The 21379-nt window shown below is 42.5% G+C and overlaps 2 protein-coding genes across 6 annotated transcripts; one reads left to right on the top strand and one right to left on the bottom strand.

Moving 5' to 3' along the window:
- Nucleotides 1-2262: 2262 nt before the first annotated feature.
- LOC114867637 (gap junction delta-2 protein) lies at nt 2263-6171 on the bottom strand. The gene is made up of 2 exons (XM_029170481.3): nt 5126-6171; nt 2263-4140 (listed from the first exon to the last, which is right to left on the bottom strand). The coding sequence occupies exon 2, from the start codon at nt 4130-4132 to the stop codon at nt 3029-3031; it is 1104 nt and encodes a 367-aa protein (XP_029026314.1). The 5' UTR covers nt 4133-4140; nt 5126-6171; the 3' UTR covers nt 2263-3028.
- A 176-nt stretch (nt 6172-6347) lies between these two features.
- Nucleotides 6348-19521, top strand: LOC114867636 (vascular endothelial zinc finger 1-like). Of its 5 annotated transcripts, none has more exons than XM_029170476.3 (7): nt 6348-6488; nt 10060-10811; nt 12500-12569; nt 12990-13158; nt 14027-14068; nt 14907-14972; nt 15153-19521. In XM_029170476.3, exons 1-7 carry the CDS (start codon nt 6456-6458, stop codon nt 15518-15520), a joined length of 1500 nt encoding a protein of 499 aa, XP_029026309.1. In that variant the 5' UTR covers nt 6348-6455; the 3' UTR covers nt 15521-19521. The 5 variants fall into 5 exon arrangements, with proteins under 5 accessions (XP_029026309.1, XP_029026311.1, XP_029026312.1 ...); XM_029170477.3 differs by lacking the exon at nt 6348-6488 and adding an exon at nt 8696-9346; XM_029170478.3 differs by lacking the exon at nt 14027-14068.
- The last annotated feature ends 1858 nt before the right edge of the window (nt 19522-21379 follow it).

The following is a 21379-nucleotide window of genomic DNA, read 5'->3' as shown; positions in this document are numbered from 1 at the left end:
TGACAGCCCTGCAGCCTTCTGCCATGAACCTTTTACGGATGGGGAACAGTCGGCGGCGGCGGTCGAGGATCTCCTTGGGAAACTGGTCGTTGACGCTGTAGTCGGTTCCCTTCAGCTGTCTGCCCCGGCTCTTAACCAGTTCCTTCGCCTTAAAGTCATGAAACTTGGCAACGATGGGTCGGGGGCGCTGGCCATCCGGTCGTCTTCCTCCAAGTCTATGCGAACGGTGGAACGCCATCTTGTCGACAACTTCCGCTGGAATCTTCATTTGCTGTTTAATGAAGTTTTTAATTGTGGTTTCCGTGTTTTCCTCCGCCTGTTCTGGAATCCCCGAGAACACCAGGTTGTCCCTCATGCTGCGGGCCTGCAGATCGATGATACCTTCTTTTATTTTTTTATTTTCGGCCGCTAGCTGAGCCACATCCTCCGTCAGGGACTGCACCGTTCCTTTCAGGGCCTCGTTCTCGGTGGCGAGAGAAATCACCTGCTGCTGGCTAAATTCCAGGGAGTCGCGGAGGGCCATAAACTCTTTGTGGAGGAGTTCCACTAGCGCCAGACGTGCGTCGAAACTTGATATTTTTTTCTCTATTGACTCCAGGATGTCCGTGATGTTTTTATCCGCCGAGCTAGCTCCAGGTGACTCAGGTGAGTCAGACGGACGGGAACGCTTGTTTGGAGCCGTGTCCTTTTTCCCCATTACCAGACGCTCGAAGCACTCGTCGATGTACTCGAAACTTTCTTCGGTGTTATCCAGAATGGTAGGGTGGTTGATTATTTTCCGTAAGATAAGGTAGTTATTTATTTATTTAAATTGGCGGATAGTTTGTCGCGCTGTTGTTTACTACCGGTGTCGCGCCGCCTTGTTGAATTTCTCGTGCTGTTCTCGCAGAGTCTCGCGTTCTCTCACAGCATCGCGTTCTCTCCCCTCAGTACATCTCTGTGTTTTGGTGCTTCATGAAATATGATATACTGTGGTGCCCCCTGCTGGTCAATTTGGGGTTGGAAGGCAGTTACAGTCTTACAGACTGTGTATTTATTGGCTTTTTACAAGTAGAATAAAGTTTCTATGAACTTTGTCCGCTTATTCCCATATGCGGGGTCACGGGGTGCTGGAGCCTAACCCAGCTGGCTATGGGCGAGAGGCAGGGTACACCCTGGACGGGTCGCCAGTCCATCACAGGGCCACAAGACTCTGATGATTAAATATAACCTACCTCTATCAATAAAAGAAAAGGAGCTTCAACTCTACTAGTTACAGGCAAGATGTCAGCTATATCTGTCTTTGGAGTCAAATAAAATAGATCAACTAGTCAATATTCAAAATTTGTTTTGAAAGACATTAAATCCTGAATGCCCCAAAACTTCCTTCAACTAAATTCAGAATAACCGGAAATTCTTATTGTTGGGTCTAAAAATCTGAGAGAGACCCTATTAAGTCAGATAGCCACCCTGGATGACATAACATTAGCTTCAGATTCTACTGTGAGGAACCTTGGTATCAGGATCTCTCTTTTACATCATACATTAAACAAATCTCCAGAACCGCCTACTTTAGAACTTAATTTAGTAGAAATATAGCTAAGCATCCTCTCTCAGAGCAATGCATAGAGACTGTTTTATGCATTTGTTACTTCTAGGCTGGACTACTGTAACTGCTTACTCCTAGGATGTCCTAACAGCTGTGAAAGTCCTGGACATATTTTTTTGTTTTCTGTTACTATCCGTAAATGTTGTGAAAAATATGTTTCAGAAGGATGCAGATCCAGTCAAGATCATGTGGTATTACGCCCAGCATTAGACCAGTGCTTCCTAATGTCTGCTGCCATCTGCTGGCCTACTTGCACATTGTACCAAAATAAACCCCAGATGTGTTGCTGCGGTTGTATATTTATGTTATAACAGAGTCACTGTGCTAAACTGAATTCATGAGTGTCCTCATGATATGTCCTGGTTTCTAGGTAATGAAACCTGGTAGAATAACATTTCGCACTTTCCGCACCCAACACACAGTGGACTGATGCAAGATTCAAACTCCTGTCACTGTGGCCTGGTACAGCAGCTCAATGGACAAAAAGTGGCCCATGTGTGGCAGCCCTCTGCTCCCCCCAAAAGCAACATAGATAAAGAAGGATTAAGCATTTGGGTAAGTTACACAGATGATCATAAACACCGACATGTGTGTTTACCTGGCTCATGAGAAGAGATGAGTTGCTGAGCCCAGGCACTGGGGACTCGTTTGTGTCTTAGAGTACCACCAACAGGACACACACTGTTATTGAGTGAGTGAGTGAGTGAGTGAGTGCTCACCGGCAGTTACTCTTAATCATGAATAGGACAGTGAAAAACAACAATAATGACACACTGTCAGTCTGATGGTTCTATTATGTGTTTACAACCAAGTCATGAAAACTGAAAACATTAAAAAACAACAACAACAAAAGGATGCCTCTTTAAGGGCTATGTAGTATTAAATAAACCAAATAATAAAATGCTGACAATACAGAAAAAGACAGCAAAATAAATGTTTTCCTTTCATCACAGAATCCAGCAGATGCCAACAAGTGATACCAGTCTTTTAATAAATGAATAAATGCCACTGTAAGGTTAGAATCACAACACAGGAATCATTATGAGACCAGAATTAATTTAGACCATAAATAGAAAACATGCCAACTAAAACTCACTGCAGCCAAAGGATGAAGTGAACGTCCATGAGTTTGAGTTACGCTCCAGTTTGTAACGCAAAACAACTAAAGCCAGCAACTAAACTGCAGTGCTCATAGGGACTGGCTGCTGTCCAGTGGTAGGGGCTCATACTAACAGTCTTACACTTTACCTTATTAGAGCTTACTTCCTGGGAACTGATTCACATGGTACTGTATGAACTGATTGTAGTCACTAGGGCACAGCTACACAGAAGCCACCTGATTCCTCGAGTTTGCTGTGCATGCATGAGTGTTTGCACTGTATACTTAGCGCCTTACACTTCCCTTTGAAGGATATAACTGACTCACACAAACTCTCTAGCTCATAGCCAAGACTTCTTGGTCCGTCCCAGCCTGGCCATGTTGGCAAGCTTGACCTTAACTTTGTCTCTGCTCTCTTGGCTCCTCTTTGACGTGCACTCCACAGTGGAGTCCGTCTCAAAGCAGATAGATGGGGCATGGGTGAGCAGACCTCTGCTCTTATCTGGAACCATGGCTGCTGGGGTCTGAAGAACCAACTGGCCTCTGAGGGAATGCCTGAGTTGCAGCAGGAGGGGGTTGGAGCTGGAGTAGAGTTTGACAGTGTTCCTCTCCTGGCTGCAGCAGGTGGAGCAGGCTGAGCAGAGGATACGGAATATATAGACCCAGCCCAAGTAGTGCAGCTCTGCGATGTTGAGCACAAAGCAACCCAGGCTAATACTGAACATGAAGTTCAGGAAGATGGTTTTCTCAGTGGCACGTGACACAAAGCAGTCTGTGCGAGTAGGACAGGGGTAGGTCTCACAGCGGTACAGGTGAGGCACCTCGAAGCCAAACAAGAAGTACTGACCCACCAGGAAAGTAATCTCCATCACGGACCGTAGTAGCACATGAAGGATGTAAATGAATAGAACCTGGTTAGACTGCTGGGTGGGATCCTCTCCTACTTCACCATAATCCTCCTCCAGGAAGTGCTGCTCCACCCCATCTCGCTCTCTCACGTCCCATTCCTCGCTATAACGAGGACAGTACGTGGACATGCCGACCCTCAGGGACTCCATGCCGTCCTTTGTGGTGTCACATCGTTGAGCTGGAGGCCTCTGGGACACCATCTGGGCTTTTTGGCCATCTAGCTTCTCATCTTTGGCAATCTTATGCATTACAAAAACTATGTAGAAGATAGATGGCGTGGAGACCAGAACTATTTGGAAGACCCAGAAACGTAGATGTGAAACCGGAGCAAATGTGTCATAGCACACATTGTTGCATCCAGGCTGCTGGGTGTTACAGGTGAACTTAGACTGCTCATCGCTGTACACAGCATCACCCACCAAGGCTACCAGCAGGATACGGAAAATGAGCAACATGGTGAGCCAGATCTTGCCTATGACTGTAGAGTGGTTCTGGACCTCAGACAGGAAGCGACCAAGTATGGACCAGTCGCCCATGGTTTGACCTTAGAGAAAAAAGAATGGAATTGGTATTGACGAGCAACACTGGAAAACTCAAGTTTATTATGATTGTCAAAAAATGTACATGTAGAGCATGAAGCAGCAACATCCACAACATTGGTATAAGCAACAAATACACTACTACAGGACTGACTCAGTATCATTTGCCATTTACTCTTTTTACCAGTTGCTCAAACTTGATCGACTTGAGTTTTCTTTGATGCTCTGTCAAAATCACTGATGAGTTAAGTTTATTTTTATAATGTAGCTCCTACTCACATCATCTCAAGCTACTTCACATAGCTACTTCACATCCATCCATCCATCCATCATGTGTCCATCCATCCATCATGTGTCCATCCATCCATCCATCCATCCATCCATCCATCCATCCATCCATCCATCCATCCATCCATCCATCCAATTATATTTATTTATACATCTAGAATCAATTATCAGTAAGTAAAAATCAGTAAATAAATCTATAAAACACTGTATCACATCATCATCTTCTTCATATTTACTACTTAAAGTTTACTTACAAAAGTCACAATATGCTTACACAAAGGCCTTTTCACATTTTATATGTAGCATGTCTCCCAAATGCTATACATCATCCTTTGTTTTTGTAGTTTTACCAGATGTATAAACAACTGAAAGTTTCTAGATATCTATACACTCTTTGGGAAGAACATGCATCTCCTGCTATAAAAAGCATCAGGCCATTAGCAGTCATTAGCAGCTCAGGGGAAGGGAAATCAAAGTGTGTATTACATCTATGTGACATCTATAGTCACTGTTTTCCTGCCTTTGTAGACTTGAGAACCTTAACTCAAATATGACATGCACATATGGTTTCCAACATCCATACATGGATGGATGAGTTGTTAAAGGTTAGTCCTATTCCTTGTCTGAACTTTGTTTGTAATTTACAGTATAGATTTTGAAGTATAAAGAAGTGAACTATCATAAAATGCAATTTAAACTCACCTTGACGTAAGCGTCAGCTTTCCAGAATATATTTTGACAGAGTCGCTTTTGCCATGCAGTTGGCATGGCTAATTTTAATGTTCAGTCGTTGATGAAATGAATCCTGTTGAGCGTGGCAAAGGAGAATAGGCTGACCATCTATCTGAAAGTGCCATTGTGCTGAGTGGCTACAAAGGCTCGCAACGTACAGTGCAACAAAGATTTCAAAACACAATGAGGGGTTCCTTTTCTGAACAGCCGGGAACAGTCAAACAAAAAGCATATAGAACCAGCTCGAAAGAGGACACAAAGCAGCTTCATGCAAAGGTTCTGTATTGGAAAAGCACAGGTTAGACAGCAATTAATCATTCTCTACTCGCTTTGTTTTCCACATGGTGCATCAAACTGTTATGAAGCAGGGCAACGACAACATGTTTGAGCTGGAACCTGTGCAGCATCCCACCATCGACCACACAGTGGCTACGTCCTTTCAGTTTCAAATTCATGTTGTGCAGAGGGTCAATTAAAATATAAAATATACAAAAAGCACCTCTTCTGGCTACAGTTAGCTGCATAAGTGTAGTTTGTAATTACTAACTATTCAGGCTGCAGGATCTGCAGGCATTTTTCCATGAGCCAGTGTACACGCCACCGTCCAGAGGCAGCACCAGAGTTTACTTCAGGTTGCAACTCACCGGTTCCTGTAGCAGATTGGGTGTAAGGTTGGACTGGGTTCAGCGTATTAGCACAAACATGAACCATACATTTCAGTCAGATGTGAGCAGCTCCAAGCAAGCGAAGATCAGCCCTGGGCAGACTGACACTTGTGTTTACTGTTATGTAGTAAAAAGTACTGCTTCCTGCACTAAAGTAATGTTACATACTAGAGCAACCAGTAAAATAGTGATAAACTCTGGTTTTTTAATAAAAAAGTAAAGAATAAAAAGTTGTAAGCACAGACCTTTAGTAAATTGTTTCCTGTCTCATTTGCAATCGCTGGTCTTTTATTAATACAAAATTATGATCTGTTTACTGAATATTATTTTTCTGTTATTTTGTAATTGCAGGTTATTTCTTTTGAATTATTTATTTTATGGACGCATCTTACGTAAGTCATTGTGTTCGTCGGCACAGCTAACGCACACAAAATATCTTCTATGACTAGTTTTTCTTCGAAATGGAAAAGTCCAAATGGAAATGAAGTGACGTTCCTCGTGAAGTGCTGAGGTCCCAGAGAAGTCCAGTGCACTTGGTTCAGCCCTGGGGTGACAGGAAGTTGGAGCTGCCATGTTTGGCTGCTTTGTTGTAGATTCCTTGTAGGTTTCCTGCAGATTATAGTCCAAGTGTTGCAATGGAACCCAGCTGGAGTACGTTTTTATTTCAAGTAAGTGGTTCGGAACACCAGTAGCCAGAGAAACCGCACAAGTGTTTTTTAAGCGGCGCAAATACTGCTAGGCAAATATTTTCTATCACTTTCTGAAATGATTAAGAGTTAGCCAAGCAAAACAAAGGTGTTAACGTTAGCCTGTTTGTTAGCGCCGCTGTAGCAAACTGCTAACCAGCTTTATCGGACCACAGACCTCCGCCTAGGTCCCATGTACAAAGCTGTCCGAGGCCAGTGGTGGTGGTTGAAGATCGGAGCTGTTTGTCCCAGCTCAGCGTTGGTTTTGAGTCTGTTTGCACTGTAAGCTCATTTCAGGTGCCACTGGTGTTGATGCGCGCGCGCTAGCAAATTAGCCAGTAGGTCGAGCCATTGCTATTGCATGTGCATGGTAAGCTAACTGGCTAACTCTCCTGTGTGCACCACCGCATTCCGTGCTATGAATATACATAACTACCACTCGTACGTGGCGATTTATTCTGAGTCCCGAACGCATTTCCACTCTTTATGAAAACCGATAGCTCACAATAGCGTCGACATTATGCCACATAGCCGTCCGCTAACCTGGTGCTAGCTAACCTAATGTACCTAGCACGCGGAGCAGCGATGAAACCGCCCTTAAGCATCTCAACTTTCCTTTGCCAGGGAGACGCAGATCAGACGAATCTACGCTAAACCTTCTGCCACCACTTAACTACAGTCAAACCTCCCCACATAACTTTACAACGGATTGTGACTATCAGATGTGGGAAATACTAAACCGTGTGTAACTTGTTGTATGAGCTCGGGCACATCGTGGAAAAGCAGTCGTCGGCGCAACGCGGCTGCAGGATCCGCTACATGATTTTAACGTGAGATTCCTGAAAGCAACGCTGTGTGAAGTGTTAGAGCTGCTCGGTCGCCACTGCGGATGTTATCAGAAGACTTTCAATTAGCGTCATTATATGGGCTGTACATCAGAGGCTTTAGGTAACACACGTAGTGTGTTATTCTATCAGCAGCCGACGGGACAACTTGCGGCACTCACAGGAGCCACGTTACGTCGCTTGACGTTGTGGTGTACAGTCGAACAGTTTTGACTCGTACAGCTTCTGTGTTGCTTCTGCAGTAAGTGTCTTAACCTGCTGTTGTAAGACTCTGAAAAGGGCTTCTTGTCTGAGTTTTGGTAAAAAGTAAAGCAAACGTCAGTATTTTGAATCCCTGCCTTGATCTTCACATCTGCACCAGCTAAAGTAAATACAACAGTGTTAGAATCATCATTGCTACAGTTTAGCAGCATACACAACAGTAGTTCAGACAGCAAATAATGAATATAGACTTTGCATGTATGCAAGGGATAACTGCACACTGCACAGCCTCTTTGCTGAGAGGTGCGAGTCAGTAGAATTTGAGTGAACCTTGTTTGGAGGCTGCTTCATTCAGCCTGTCCACGCCGGGGAGCTGAACTAGCTAACAGCTGTCTTTAGATATCAGATTGTTGTCAACACAAGCTCAAGATGAATTAGTCAGCAGTCTGTCTGTGAGTGCATGGTGCTGAAATACATTTTTAACACACTTAAAGTAAAAATGCGTATTTGTATTTACTGATTACGGCTAGTGGTGCTTTCTCAAAGTGTAAACCTAGAGTAGTAGATGTATCGTGTTTAGTTGGTTGGCTTTTGTTAATGACAATAAACTCTTTCGCCAACAGGTTAGTAACTGGGAGGAGTATTTACAAATGTGCTCTTGAGAATCATTTCTTAATGTTAAATGTTGTTTGATGTATTACATCAATTGTGTTGCTATTTGTTACATTTTGACATTTTACCTCCTTTCCTTGTCTGATTTGAAATGTTCAGTTGATGTGATGCTCACTGGCTGTAGACACGGCAGTTGATTTCATGAAGCTTCATTTGCTATGGTATTTGACAGGCTAGCAAGGATCAAGCATGCATGTAGGCTGCTACTTCACTCCACTGCTGAAGAGGGGACGCTGCTAATAGTTAGTATTGTCACAGTTTGGTTTATTAGTAGACATGGACAGACATGGCCAAAATACTTGAACCCAGTGTGTTCAATGACAAAAGACAAAAGACCGTTGAGCCTGCTCTTCACTACATGTGATGAACCATCTAATGCAATCTAGTTACTCACATGTATTTGGTTTTGTGATGGTGGGTTTCAAATAAGTTAAAAAAAGTGCCAACTCTTTAACATGTTTGTTTAGTTATGGTGATTTTTAATAAAATATAAAGTTGTCTATTTCTATTACTAGTTCTGCCATAGGTCAGTGCAAAGTAACTTTTAAATGACTAAAATTTTTAAAAATAGTACTGAAACTCATGAGTTGGGTCTGTGGTTTAGTCTAGGTGGACCTTTTGCATGATATAAAATAAACAATGCTAAGTAACTCTCATAAGTAGTGTTTATTGTTCTTACTAGTTTTTATCTTGGAAGTAACTGCTCCCTTCAAAGCAGATTTGTATGGAAGTCATCAGAGCAGTGGGAAGGAACAGCTGGCTGCTTTCCCTGTGTCTGCTGAGAGACACACATACGGTAGAAATGCTAATTGCAGTAATGATTGTCGTTCAAGTGCCGCTACAGTGTGGCAGATATAAAAGCGAGACGACAAACTGTGACGGTCCCCATCTCTGGTGAACACACTAAAGCGCATAGTGTGGCAATCTGCACTAAGTAGAAACGTGGCTGCCAGCCGAACAGATACACCCCCTCCCCACCTGCATCAGTGCTTGGACTTGTGTTGTCCATAAAAGAACACAGTGGGGGGGCAGCACTTAGTATCCTGGCCCCCTCAGACCCAAGCCCCCCTCCTGCCTGACCGGGTTGCGATGCTTGGGTGAACCTGAAAGGCCATGGGTCAGGTCTGTAACCTTGCCTATTGGTGATTACAGAAAAGAACAATGCTGTCTCAATCTGTGTCTATGCGATGACATGTTGTAAAGTTGTAAACTTTCATCCAGGCCAAAATATTCATGCATGCCCCCACCTTCATTTCATCCTATTCCACGGGGAATCTGCCGTGTCTAATCAGACAATGGCTGCCAGCAGCTGCAGACTTAAGATGTCCTTTTTTAACTGCTCTTGCATCGCTTTTTTGTGCCAGGCATTAATTTATTTAATTCAGGGGAATATCTCAGTTCTTTGTGTAAATCAATTTAGTTTTTTCAGATTTTTTTTTTCATTTGCGTCATTTTGTACTTCAGTCAGTCTGCTGAGCAGCTGCCAAAAGGTTATTTAGTGTCCTTAGGATGACACATTCAAAATCATTTGAGATCTCACTACATGCTTTCATGCTCAGATAAGTGTTGTCCATGTTTACTATTTATAAAGTTTGTTCATTTATTCATTTGTTTGCACAAACACTGGTTTCTACCATCTGCGGTCATCCATAAAATGTTGTATGTTTTTTCCCTTATGTCAAATGCAAAATTTCTTGACATGATATCAATTTGAGGTCATATCGTCCACCCCTAGATGACACCAAGGCATATCTAGTCACCAGTATGTTGCTTTCTCTCTCAACCATGACGTTGTTTATGAACTTTACTTCATCACTGTATTTTTCTCTTTAAAGCAGGCGAATGAAGCTCTGCATCATCAGCACCAAGTAGCCGGGAACAGCCTCTTGCCTTTGCTGAATTCTGGAACGGAACCACCTGATCAGAAACCAGTGCTCCCCATTCCCTTGGACCAGAAACCCCCTGTCAGTGCCGCAGAACTTCTTAAAGACAATGTGGCCAGTGGGACTGGGGGAGGAGGAAGTGGGCCTCCAGTTGCTGTGGTCAAAAAGGAGCCTAAATCAAAGACGCCATTTGTGTGTGGCTACTGCAACAAGGCTTTTCGGGATAGCTATCACCTGCGGAGACATGAATCTTGCCACACTGGCATTAAGATGGTTTCACGGCCTAAGAAGACACAAACAGCCCCCACAATGGTGCCACTGATATCCACTGTCCCCCGAGAGAATAACGGCAACCCTTCATACATTACTACTGTAGCAGGTATCCTGACTACAGCCACCACGTCAACATCCACAGGCACTAGCATAATGACTCCAATGCAACACCAACAGCAGCAAAGCATCCCGAAGAAGCCCCCCAAGCCAGTGAAAAAGAACCATGGCTGCGACATGTGTGGAAAAGCCTTCAGAGATGTGTATCATCTCAACCGCCACAAGCTGTCACACTCTGATGAGAAACCCTTTGAGTGTCCCATCTGCCAGCAGAGGTTCAAGAGGAAGGATCGCATGACCTACCATGTCCGCTCGCATGACGGTGGAGTTCACAAGCCTTACATTTGTTCTGTCTGTGGGAAGGGCTTCTCCAGGTAAGCGCTCAACACTGAAGCACGTTTGAACGGTTCAGTTGTTTTAAAAGTTTTGCAGTCATAAGAACTAGTTTATTGATTTAATAATTGGATTCTTCCAGACCCCAGAGGTTTAGCCTTTTGTGTTCTGCTTGGTCAACAGTTGTTTATTAAACAGCCTGCCAATAATAATGATAACCTAACACAGTGTTTCTGTGTAGTGTGGCGATGCCAGGGGGGTGTGGGTGATTCCGGGGAACATGCTTTTTCTTGGTGCAGATAGCTTTTAGCACTGAACAAGACACAGCACAGAGCAGGACATACGAAGTTCAGGGTGAGGATGAAGCCAAATAATTTAAATACATTACACCCCAATCACGCTGGTAAATTGCTTGGCGTTTTTCTGCGAAAACATGAATATTGCCAATAATCGTCCTTGCGCTGTTAAAGGGGAGCGCACCGAGCTATAAGAGCGCATGAACTGTTTGGTGCAGTGGTTAGCAGGTTAAGCTGCTGATGCTGAGTTTGTAGGTCCAAATCTTTCCTCTAGCATAGAAAGCTGAAAGGACTTCACTTTTACCACTACTTGAGAGGGGGCAGGCAAAATGTTTACTTCTTCCTGTGGAGGAGCATAACAGAAAATAATTGAGAAGCCCTGACCTAACAGTAAAATAGAACCTTTCTTCTGCTTCATTCCACATAGTGTTTCAGAGAGGAAAAGGGGAAGCACAGATTAAATTTTTTTTGCATTAAATGATCAGCAAAACCTTGTATAAATTGGGCCACACAAAATGGTAACATATATGTAGACGCCACAGAACACTGTCATCTCATTAAGCTCTGGGTTCAGTTTGTATGTTCTTCCCGTGTCTACGTGGGCTTGTGTTCTGGGTTCCTGCCACAGTCCAGTGATTTGGAGAGTGATCTAAATTCTTGTGTGTGTCTATATGTGGTCCTTTTGATGGACTGGTGACCTGTCCACATTAACCCTACCTCGCCCATTTGACAGCTGGGACAGGTGCCAGTATGCTGGTAACCCTTACGAGGACAAAGCAGTAGAAAACGAGCGATTAATACAATCCAGTCTCAAAACGGCAAGATTTTGCCCCATTTTGGATTGTTTGTGGAGGAGAGAGCTGTATCTCCTATTCACAGGTCGTGTACAGTATGTGAACTCATAGTCAGTCTGGCCAGTATGAAAATGTCCTGATAGTCTAGTAGCACTGGATCACAGGGGTTTGTTGTAAAAGAACAATGAAAAGTTATATATGTATATCTGAGTAGTAGTAGTAAGTAAGTAAGTAAGTATTGTGTTGGCAAGTCTGCTGGAATGTAATGACCCTAAGGGATTCGCTTGATGTGTGTAGTAATTTAAAAAGTCTTATTTTGTAAACCTTGGTTAGAAATGACAGTTGCCAGAAGCACTGCTTCAGAGTGCATGGAAGTCAACAGTGCTGCTGTAAGGCAAATTACCTGTAAGCATGAAAAAGAGGTTGCTGAAACACCTCATTGTCATCTTCTAATGACAGGAATAATAGTCTTGAAGTAAGTTCATGCATCTGCCCTGTCCAGTGTTATTGTAATGTCCATATTAAATAAAAATATAGAGTCAACTAAATTTTTTTCTTCTGTAGTTGCATGGGCTGGTTCTACCTGTGGAGCAAAAGCTGACATTCTACCTGCTTTCTTGTCCTTGTTTAATCTTGCAGACCCGATCATCTAAGCTGTCACGTCAAGCATGTCCATTCATCAGAGAGGCCATTTAAGTGCCAAGTAACGGTAAGTTATGGCACGGTCTACATATTCCTTCCAGGTTTCCTCTAACTTTACAATTGGGTCATCATTGATACCCACAGCAATATAACTGAGAAATGTTAAGGACATCTAAAGTGGTGAAAATGTCATCCTGGTACCATAGCTTCTATTAATTCTGCACATACTCATAATGCATTTCTTTCACTATTATTATTTTTATTTATTTATGGATTAAATTATTTCTAAATTAACATCACATGCTTTGTGCATTCGCCAGTGTAAAAGATGTTTAATAAGGATGTGGACTGGATACTAGCAATTGGCCTCAGACAACAGGGGCCCATATGGATGGATTTTGTTTTTCATCAGAGAGAATAAACAACTCAAAACGGGAAGGATTTTTTTGGACAAGATTATTAATTGTCAGCTGTATGTCCTTCTCAGGCTTGTACCTCTGCCTTTGCTACCAAAGATCGTCTGCGCTCCCACATGATCAGGCACGAAGGCAAAGTCACCTGCAACATCTGTGGCAAAATGCTTAGTGCCGCTTATATCACAAGTCACTTAAAGACACATGGCCAGGCCAGCTTCAACAACCCATGCAACAGTAAAGGTAAGCTGCATCTCAGTCAAGCAGTAGCCATGCTTACGCTTCAATAAGTAAATTAGCCTCCAGATGCCTTTAGGGCATGAGATACTTGGTTGTTCATGGTACTATTATGCCATTTCTAAGAGGCCCGTATCTTTCAGGGATTTGAAAATGTTGTAGGACTAGTAGAAAATAATTTATCATTTAAGCTTTTGATCCCCTAACTAGTCAGTGGTATTCATTCATCTGAAGTGGGTAGAACTATTTCATGTTTGCCCCCCTCTTTATCAGCCATTCACACTTGTTTTTTTGCCTGAAATCTAGTGAAAGAACTTCCCCACAATAGGCCACTGATCCTTACATAGACACCAACCTTTTCACAAAATGAAGGCATTTAATTTACTAGCACATAAACAACAGCACTGGATGTTAGTGGGAATTTTCAAGCCCTTCTGTTTAAAAAAAAAATGAAGTTCGTAGGTGAAGGTGCTAGGGATGAGTTGCTACCACAGGCCTGTGGAGTCCATCACTGCAAGCTTTCACAAGGGGAGCCCTTGTTCTTGGACTCTCCATAGTAGAAGTGTGAGTGAAATAGAACCTGCAAACAGAGGATGTAGCTATTAACAAGTCACTCATACCCTTTAAATCTGAAGGGAGAGGTGAAAGGTCTATTGATTAGTAACTTGAAGTTAGAAGCCAGTGTCCTGTTGCAAATTGTCAGAACATTTACTTTCTGACTTTCTAGTAAAGTAAAGATTTAATTTCTGATTCTACTCAAACTCATAAAAATCCAGAAAAGAGCCACCATTGCAACTGTTGCAGCTGACTCCCAGAGAGTAGCACTGTTGCCCTGCGCTTATATAACCCCATATGTGTCTGTATTTCTGAATAGGCATAAGTGACTGGCAGTGGAACCACTCAGGGCCAAGAAAAGGTAATCCAGTAGCTAGTAGAAGAAACCCCTTAGGACTGGTGTAGTTAAGCTGTTCCTGTTCTAAACATACCGTTTTGCTAATGTTAGGTTAAATTTCATGAAGCAGGATCAGTAGATGATGTTTATTAACCAAAAAGGCTAGATGCACACGCGTCATGCTTTCGGAGCAGATGTCTCCCTGCATTACCCAGCTCGCATCTTTGTCTTGACCACATTCACTGAACATTTACTCATTGTTATAACACAACCACGGTAAAGTGAAGAATGACGGGTTTGCTTTGACCCAGCAGTTCCAGTATAGAGATGTGACCGTCCTGCAGTCTGTGTGTGTGCATCTAGCCTCAGGCATACACAGAGCTTAAGATGTTTCTAATAATTTGTTATTGGAAATTCACAGTAAAAACCCAAACTAAGTGAAGCATAAGCAACTTTCCATCCAGTTCCTACAAGTCTGACCTCCGTTCAGCATGTGAGCAGCAGAACGATCTGTTTGTCAGATTAGAGGGTGGACTAGCCATCTTCACCAGACTGACTGAAAGGACTAATGCATTGGACGGGTTTTCTCGTCAGTTCAGCAAAAACTAATTAGCCTGTTTTCTAAGCAATAGTGACACTGCAAACCCTACAGTGACACAGATCTGTAAAAATAAAGCGCTTCACTAACGCAGCAAGGATGCATTGTTCTATTGCTGAAGTAGAAGCTGTCTCCTCTGCAGGATGTGTGAATGACGCTTTGTGTGTCAATTGGCCTTTAGTGTTTGAATTGAATAAGTAATTAAAGGAAATAGACAGTTAGCTGGTTAGTCTATTGATCCTGCTTTTTGAATTTACCCCTCAGGTGAGTTGACGGTAGGAGAGATTTTAAATAACTCCTTCCAAGTCCTAATTGACAACTCTCACAAAGGTAGGTTTCTTCAACAATATTACCACGTATTGATAACATATTAACAGTTTCAGTGACGCAGCTAAACAGCCAAGGAACTCAAAGGGCTGTTGGCTTTGACTTGGAGACGTGTTCTATTTCTGCAAGTCTGACCAGCCCTGATCACTTTCTCCTCCTTCTCCTTCTTGTTTTTAAATTCAGATGCCAACAATGTACACAACAGCTCTGCCACTACAACGCCGGTCACCAATTCGGCAGCCATCACCTCCGCTATGAACCGCAGTGGCAACGCCAGCAATCCCGTCACAATAGCTGCTCAGATGAACATTGCCACCAGCACGGTCAACATCACAACGCCGGTCAGCCTGCAGCACCCTGTCACCATCACTGGTCCTGTCAACCTGGCGTCTGTCAACATCCCCACAACGGCGCACATGAATCTCGCCCACCCCGTGGCTATCACCACTCCCATGCCCATGAATATCACTGGGCCTCTTAACATAGCCATGAGGCCCATGGAGAGCATGCCTTTTCTATCCCAGGTTCTGCCTTCCTCTCCTCCTTGGTAGAGGTTTTTAACCCATGTAACAGCTGATAATATTATAACTGCCTAATTCTAAACAAGCCTGATAAATGGCAGCTAGTAAGCAATGATCAATGATCACTTACATGCTGCCATCCACAGGGAAGTCTGATTAGACTGTCCATAGGTAAGGTTTCTCACACCTACAGTTCAGAAACTCTCATTGCCTGACTGTGGTGTCCAGGAGTCTCTTATTTATTCATAAAAAACTAATTTGTAAGCTACTGTCTCCAAAAACAAGAGTTGTTGAGTTTTACTACTTTACCTCCTGACTTCCTGTGGTACTTCAGGAGATATAAGTCCTTTCCTGCTTATCATCGTCTTCTAACATGACCACACTGCATACAGATAGTTTGTGTAAGTAACAGCCATTTAATGCCAAAGAGTTTCCCATTAATCAATAATAAGAAAACATTTAAACAATGTTTAATCAAGTCAAGGATAAACAAACAAACATTTGTCCTTCAAACATTTAAGAAATGACATTTAGTGCAGCAGCTGTATGTCAACAAATGTTTGTATTATTATTATTATTACCATTATAATTATTTAATATTGATATTTAGGAATGCATTTTATTAGCATTATTACATAAACCGGTTTTATACCCTGTAAAACCTAAAGGGACAGCTTTTCCAGTTTGAAATGAATAGAAGTTATCATATTGTCAGCTGTTATGCCTTCATCTTTACTTTGTTTGCATTTATCCCCTTTCCAAACTCCAGTAGTGTTTTTGTTAGCAGCAGATAGTTGAGGTTTTACCGTGTAGCTGGCAGTAAATCCAGCTGGACCATCACGTGGCGTCTGACTTTATACCTGGGTGATGCTTTACTAAACCTGAGGCATTGTTAACAACTCTTGAAATGGAATTATGTTGTTGTATTTCAGAGTTGATTTTGAAATGCTTCATCTGGCAAAGGGTGCAAAGTTAGTTTCATGTTCTTTTTTTTCTGTTGTTATTTTAGGAATTATCAGTATTTAATAGTTTATGTATTTTAAAGATTAAGTGTAAGAAACAAAGCTTCCATTTAGCTGGTTGCTATGGACTTGCTGATGGTACATGGTCCATCCACCGACCACCAGCTTCCTTCCCTTTGTGTCTGTATGTTCGCAGTGCTGGATACTACAAATGGTTCTCTGTGACATCTGTATGTATTTATGTGGGACATGACAGTTGAAGGTACAGCAAAAAGAAACATCTTGTACTAAAGCAATCCTTAGGTTTTACCCTTAAAATGGCAGTATTATCAAAGGTCAAGTTAAAGTTTGGATTACAGAGAAGTTTAACTATAGAGATGAAGAGAACATAGTGGATTGTAGTGTTAACAGAGTTAACCTAGCATATGTTCAGTTGGATAGATTTGTTTATTTTAGCGGGTATAAGATCCCATCACTGTTCATCAAGCTCAGGAAGGTTACTGAGAATAATCTGTTCATTGATTTACACACTGACCCATTCTTTGTACTTTGTCAGAACACTATTTTATTGCCTTTTACCTGTGCCAGTGGACGTCCTCTCTGCCCACCACAGGCAGCAAAGCAAGACAGATACCACCACTGATCCCAGAGGACAGAGAAGTAGAGGCCAATGAAAGGATGAGGCTGTTGTGTTCACGATGGTGTGAGACTTGACAGACTGACCCCTAGAAACGGCTCATACGGTACTATTCCTTAGAGACACGGCAGGAATGAATGAACGAATGGCACTCGTTTGTATTTGCATGCAGGCACAGTGCTGGTAGATTCAGGCATAATCTTGGTTTGTCCCAGCCTTGTCCTTTAATTCTAAATCTTCTCTGTAGACCACACTTGTAAAGCAAAGTGTGGTGTTCATGCTCATCGTTGTTTTGGCTATTTATTTTCCAAGGAAAGTTGAGGCTGTGATCGCAAAGATGTCCCAGTCCATGTTCAGGTAAACCCGAAAGAGCAAGATGTTGTGGTAGTAGCGTTAGTTCATGTTGCTAAGCAACACAGGGTTGTTGGCTTAAACCCATTTACACTTTACTGATGTCTTTCCTGAGAGTTTGTTATTGGTCGGTTGGGCATTGTCTAAACTGTGTACCCACTGTGACTGAGAATCCAGAAGCAAAGACAGGAAGCAGTTGTTGTGTGGGTGTGGAGGCTTCTGGGTTTATTACTCCATTCTGCCAGTACCTCACATCAGCGCTAATGTGGTTAGACCCTAAATACCTGGTCTGTGTCCTGTGGCAATGTGGCGCACACCTACGTGAATTCACAGTGCCTTTAGCCAACATGAAGGGAACCTGTCTACCAGTGTTGCAAGTGAATGTCTTCCATTTGTCACTTTAGGTGCATTCATGGCTACAGTTCAGGAACATTTCTTGTTTGCATATTTAAAGTAGGGCCACCTGCTGACTGTATAGAAAGCACAACATTTACATGGTTCTATGCTTTGTCTGTCCATCACTCTTGAAGTCTTATCAGTGTCTCCATCCTGAGATTTGCGTTGAATCAGCAGCTGTCTGCACATGGCCGTTAAAAGCCCTGGCAGTGACATAACTGCAGTGTTTGAGCACCACTGACTGTCGCTCCTCGATCATCAGAAAACACATCTGTGCAGCTACAGAATGTTTTGTTGCATAGACTGTGGTTTGTCCACTTAAAGAAACAACATTTGTCCAAAGGTTTGAGTCGTGCTTGCACTGAGATCATGTTTTTTTTATCATGTGATCATGTATGTTTGTTGCTTCCAAAAACCTCTTGAACACAAATGACACAGACGTCCATTACTAGAGCTGACCTACACCTGCCATGCATGCCAGTGTGTAAGGTAGTCGCTTTGTTGACCAAATGAAATAATGCTAATGCATTTGACCAGAGTTGGGACAGACATGCTAAAGGGAAAACGAAGCAGTCCTTTGTGATCGCAGCCTCAGCAGGTCCTTCAGCGGGTTTGCTGGCCCCCGGTTCCCTGGCTGTGCGCGTCTCGAGCATCGTAAGAGCAGCTCTGGAGACACTACAGAATAGTGGTACTATGTGGTTTGACGCATTTCCACTTTGTGAAGACAGTGGTTAGTGCTTGATTTACGATTTTTACACTTGACCACATATGTGCAGATGTGAGGCCTGTGAATGCCACTGTACACCTGCTGACTCTGCACTGAGGGAAAAGCGTTTGTGGATTGGCATTAGGTTTTTGGCAGTTGATTAATGTCCCACCTTTTATTTTTTTCCATGTTGCATGTGGATGACTGAGCTTTTCCAGTGTATGCTTGAGTTCAGCAACTATTTATTAGAAATCTAGCAACTTTGAATGAAAACACTAAAAAGCCTAAAAAAATTAGGACGAAAGGAAGCGCATAGTGTCATTTGTCCTTCTTTAGTGGCCGTAAACAAGTGTGCCTGAAACACTTTACAAGACTTTTCCACACGTTAATGCTTCCTCCTCCAGATGTCCTGTGTGATGGAATCGTTTTGTGAAGGAAGCCTTCGTCAGTTCAGACGGCCAAGGAATCCACAGATCTGGCAGCCAAACGTGTGTTTCTTCAAATGTTTTTACAAAGTTGTACTTCAGCAGCAATCTTGAGATAATAAACATATGTAATCATTTTTAGACATTTGACTTTAACCTAATGTGAAAAGGCAAACACTTATTAGGCCAGGTGATGATTTGGAAGTTGATTTTTATTTTCTGTGAAGTTTGTATGATGAATTTGGCAGATGTGAAGGCAAATGAATGTATATCTTTGTACAAACCATTTAGTTCAGAGACATGTTAGTCACAACTGACACATGCAAGAAAAATAACCTTTTTATAAATCTTTTGTATTAGAACATTAACAATGGTAATTTTTGTATATACGAAGGCTAGGCTTTCTGAGTAGCAGAAAGGTAAAACATTCCTACATTTTTTTAAATGTATGTCCATTGAGAATAATTATGTAAACATAAGCGCAACGTTTTATGTGCCTTTTATTTGGGTTTGTCTAAATAAAAGTAAACAATAAAACACAACCGTAGACTTGACTGGTTTAGGTTGTCGCTGGCCTCTGCTGACGTCAGAGTGAAGCTGTGAGCAGCATGGGTACACGTGAGGGGAGGCTTGCTGCCACCATCCACACCCCTGGCTGTAAACGGTGGTGGTGCGTTATAGTAGGCTTTGACTTCTGCGGCTGTAGTTCTGTGTGGGTCCACCTGATGTCATCAGAGCACTTTCCCCTGTAGAAACCAGCGTGTTGACCAGACACCATCAGTGTGCAAAAACCAGTGATGGTGAAACCGTGTCATGAGACAGCAGCAGGGGAGGCCGCCGCGTGGCTTCACTGGACCAGAGATCGCGTAAGGTGATGTTAGAACTCGACTGTTTGAGCAGTTATATTTATGTAATCCGATATGGCAGCGGGCCGGATTCGGACCCACAATCTGTCCCATACAGACCAAACCGAACGCTTTGATTCAGAATCTAGCGGGGCACCTTAATTTTACCGGCACGGGTATTTACGGTAGTTTTGTGCCTGCGAGAACGCATTGGCCAATTGAATGAGAGTTAAGCAATCCCACGTGACCTCAACGAGCCAATCGATTCTGTGGATCCCAGGTGGTAAATTCAATAACAGTTGCGTGTAGCTAGCAAAAACAAGGCGAGATAATGAGAGGCAGCGTCCCCTGATCCATGGAAGGAAGCCCTGTACATCCAGGTTTGGCTCCGCACACAGCGAGGCAGCGTCCTCTACAATGAAGAAATGTCGTCACCATATAAACACTCAACATGTGTATGAGAATGGCCCTGACTGCGTTCAAGCCCAGGTTTCAAATTCTAGCAGGACAAGCTACAGTAGAGCTCCATTTTCTCACTGAGCAACAAAGTGGGGGAATTAAATATATAAAAGGAAGAGCCTCTAAAACTGTTCAGTTGTTAGGATATTGTTTTTTACCTGCTAAATTAGACTTTGAGTCAAGATGTAATTTTTTTTTCATGCAGTTCCTTCCTATATTTTAGGCACTTTATTTAACAGTTTTATTTAACAGAACAGTTTTATTCTTGCTTATTTTAAAAAGCAGCCCTGCTTTTTAAAATTTTTTTTATAACTTTTTTATATTTTTTTTAAATATTTTTTTTAGATAACGTTGTAGATATTTGCTCAGTTCAATGTTAAATAACAGTAAATTCATCAAAAGGTTTTTGAACTGTACTGATTAATTTGACAGTCAAGTATTGATTACATGCAGGCTACTTAATAATATATCGCAGTAAATAGCTAAACATTAGAATTTTTTGGTTAAAAAAAATTGCGTAACTCGGACCTCTTTAAATTTTAGCTAATATGGTATTGAATTCAATTCAATTCAATTTTATTTATATAGCGCCAAATCACAACAAAGTTATCTCAAGGCCCCACCGGTTGGGGTGAGGGGAAAGACAGAGAGAGAAAAGGTGAGGACAGAGTGGAGGAGAAAGAGAGAGAGAGAGAGAGAAGCACAACTACTGGAGAGAAAGAGACAAGGTTAGTTGAACATAGAACAATGATGAGAGGTTATTGGCCAGAAGAGGTAGAAGGAAACAGAGGAGCTCAGTGTATGAATTAAGTCCCCCAGCAGTCTTTGTCTATTGCAGCTTAACTAAGAGATGGTTCCTGTGACTAACAATAATTGCCAGTGACCTGAACCATCTCTAACTATAAGCTTTATCAAAAAGGAAGGTTTTAAGCCTAATCTTAAAGGTGGAGAGTGTGTCAGCTTCTCGAACCTGAAGAGGGAGCTGGTTCCAGAGGAGAGGAGCTTGGAGCTAAAAGCTCTGCCCCCTGTTCTACATTTAAACACTCTAGGAACCACAAGTAGCCCAGCACTCTGAGAACGAAGTGTTCTGCTGGGAGCATAAGGAACT

Source organism: Betta splendens, chromosome 13, assembly GCF_900634795.4.
Source record: "Betta splendens chromosome 13, fBetSpl5.4, whole genome shotgun sequence".
Classification (NCBI taxonomy): domain Eukaryota; kingdom Metazoa; phylum Chordata; class Actinopteri; order Anabantiformes; family Osphronemidae; genus Betta; species Betta splendens.
Note: the sequence above shows the minus strand (reverse complement) of the source record. Positions and strands in the feature narration are given on the sequence as shown.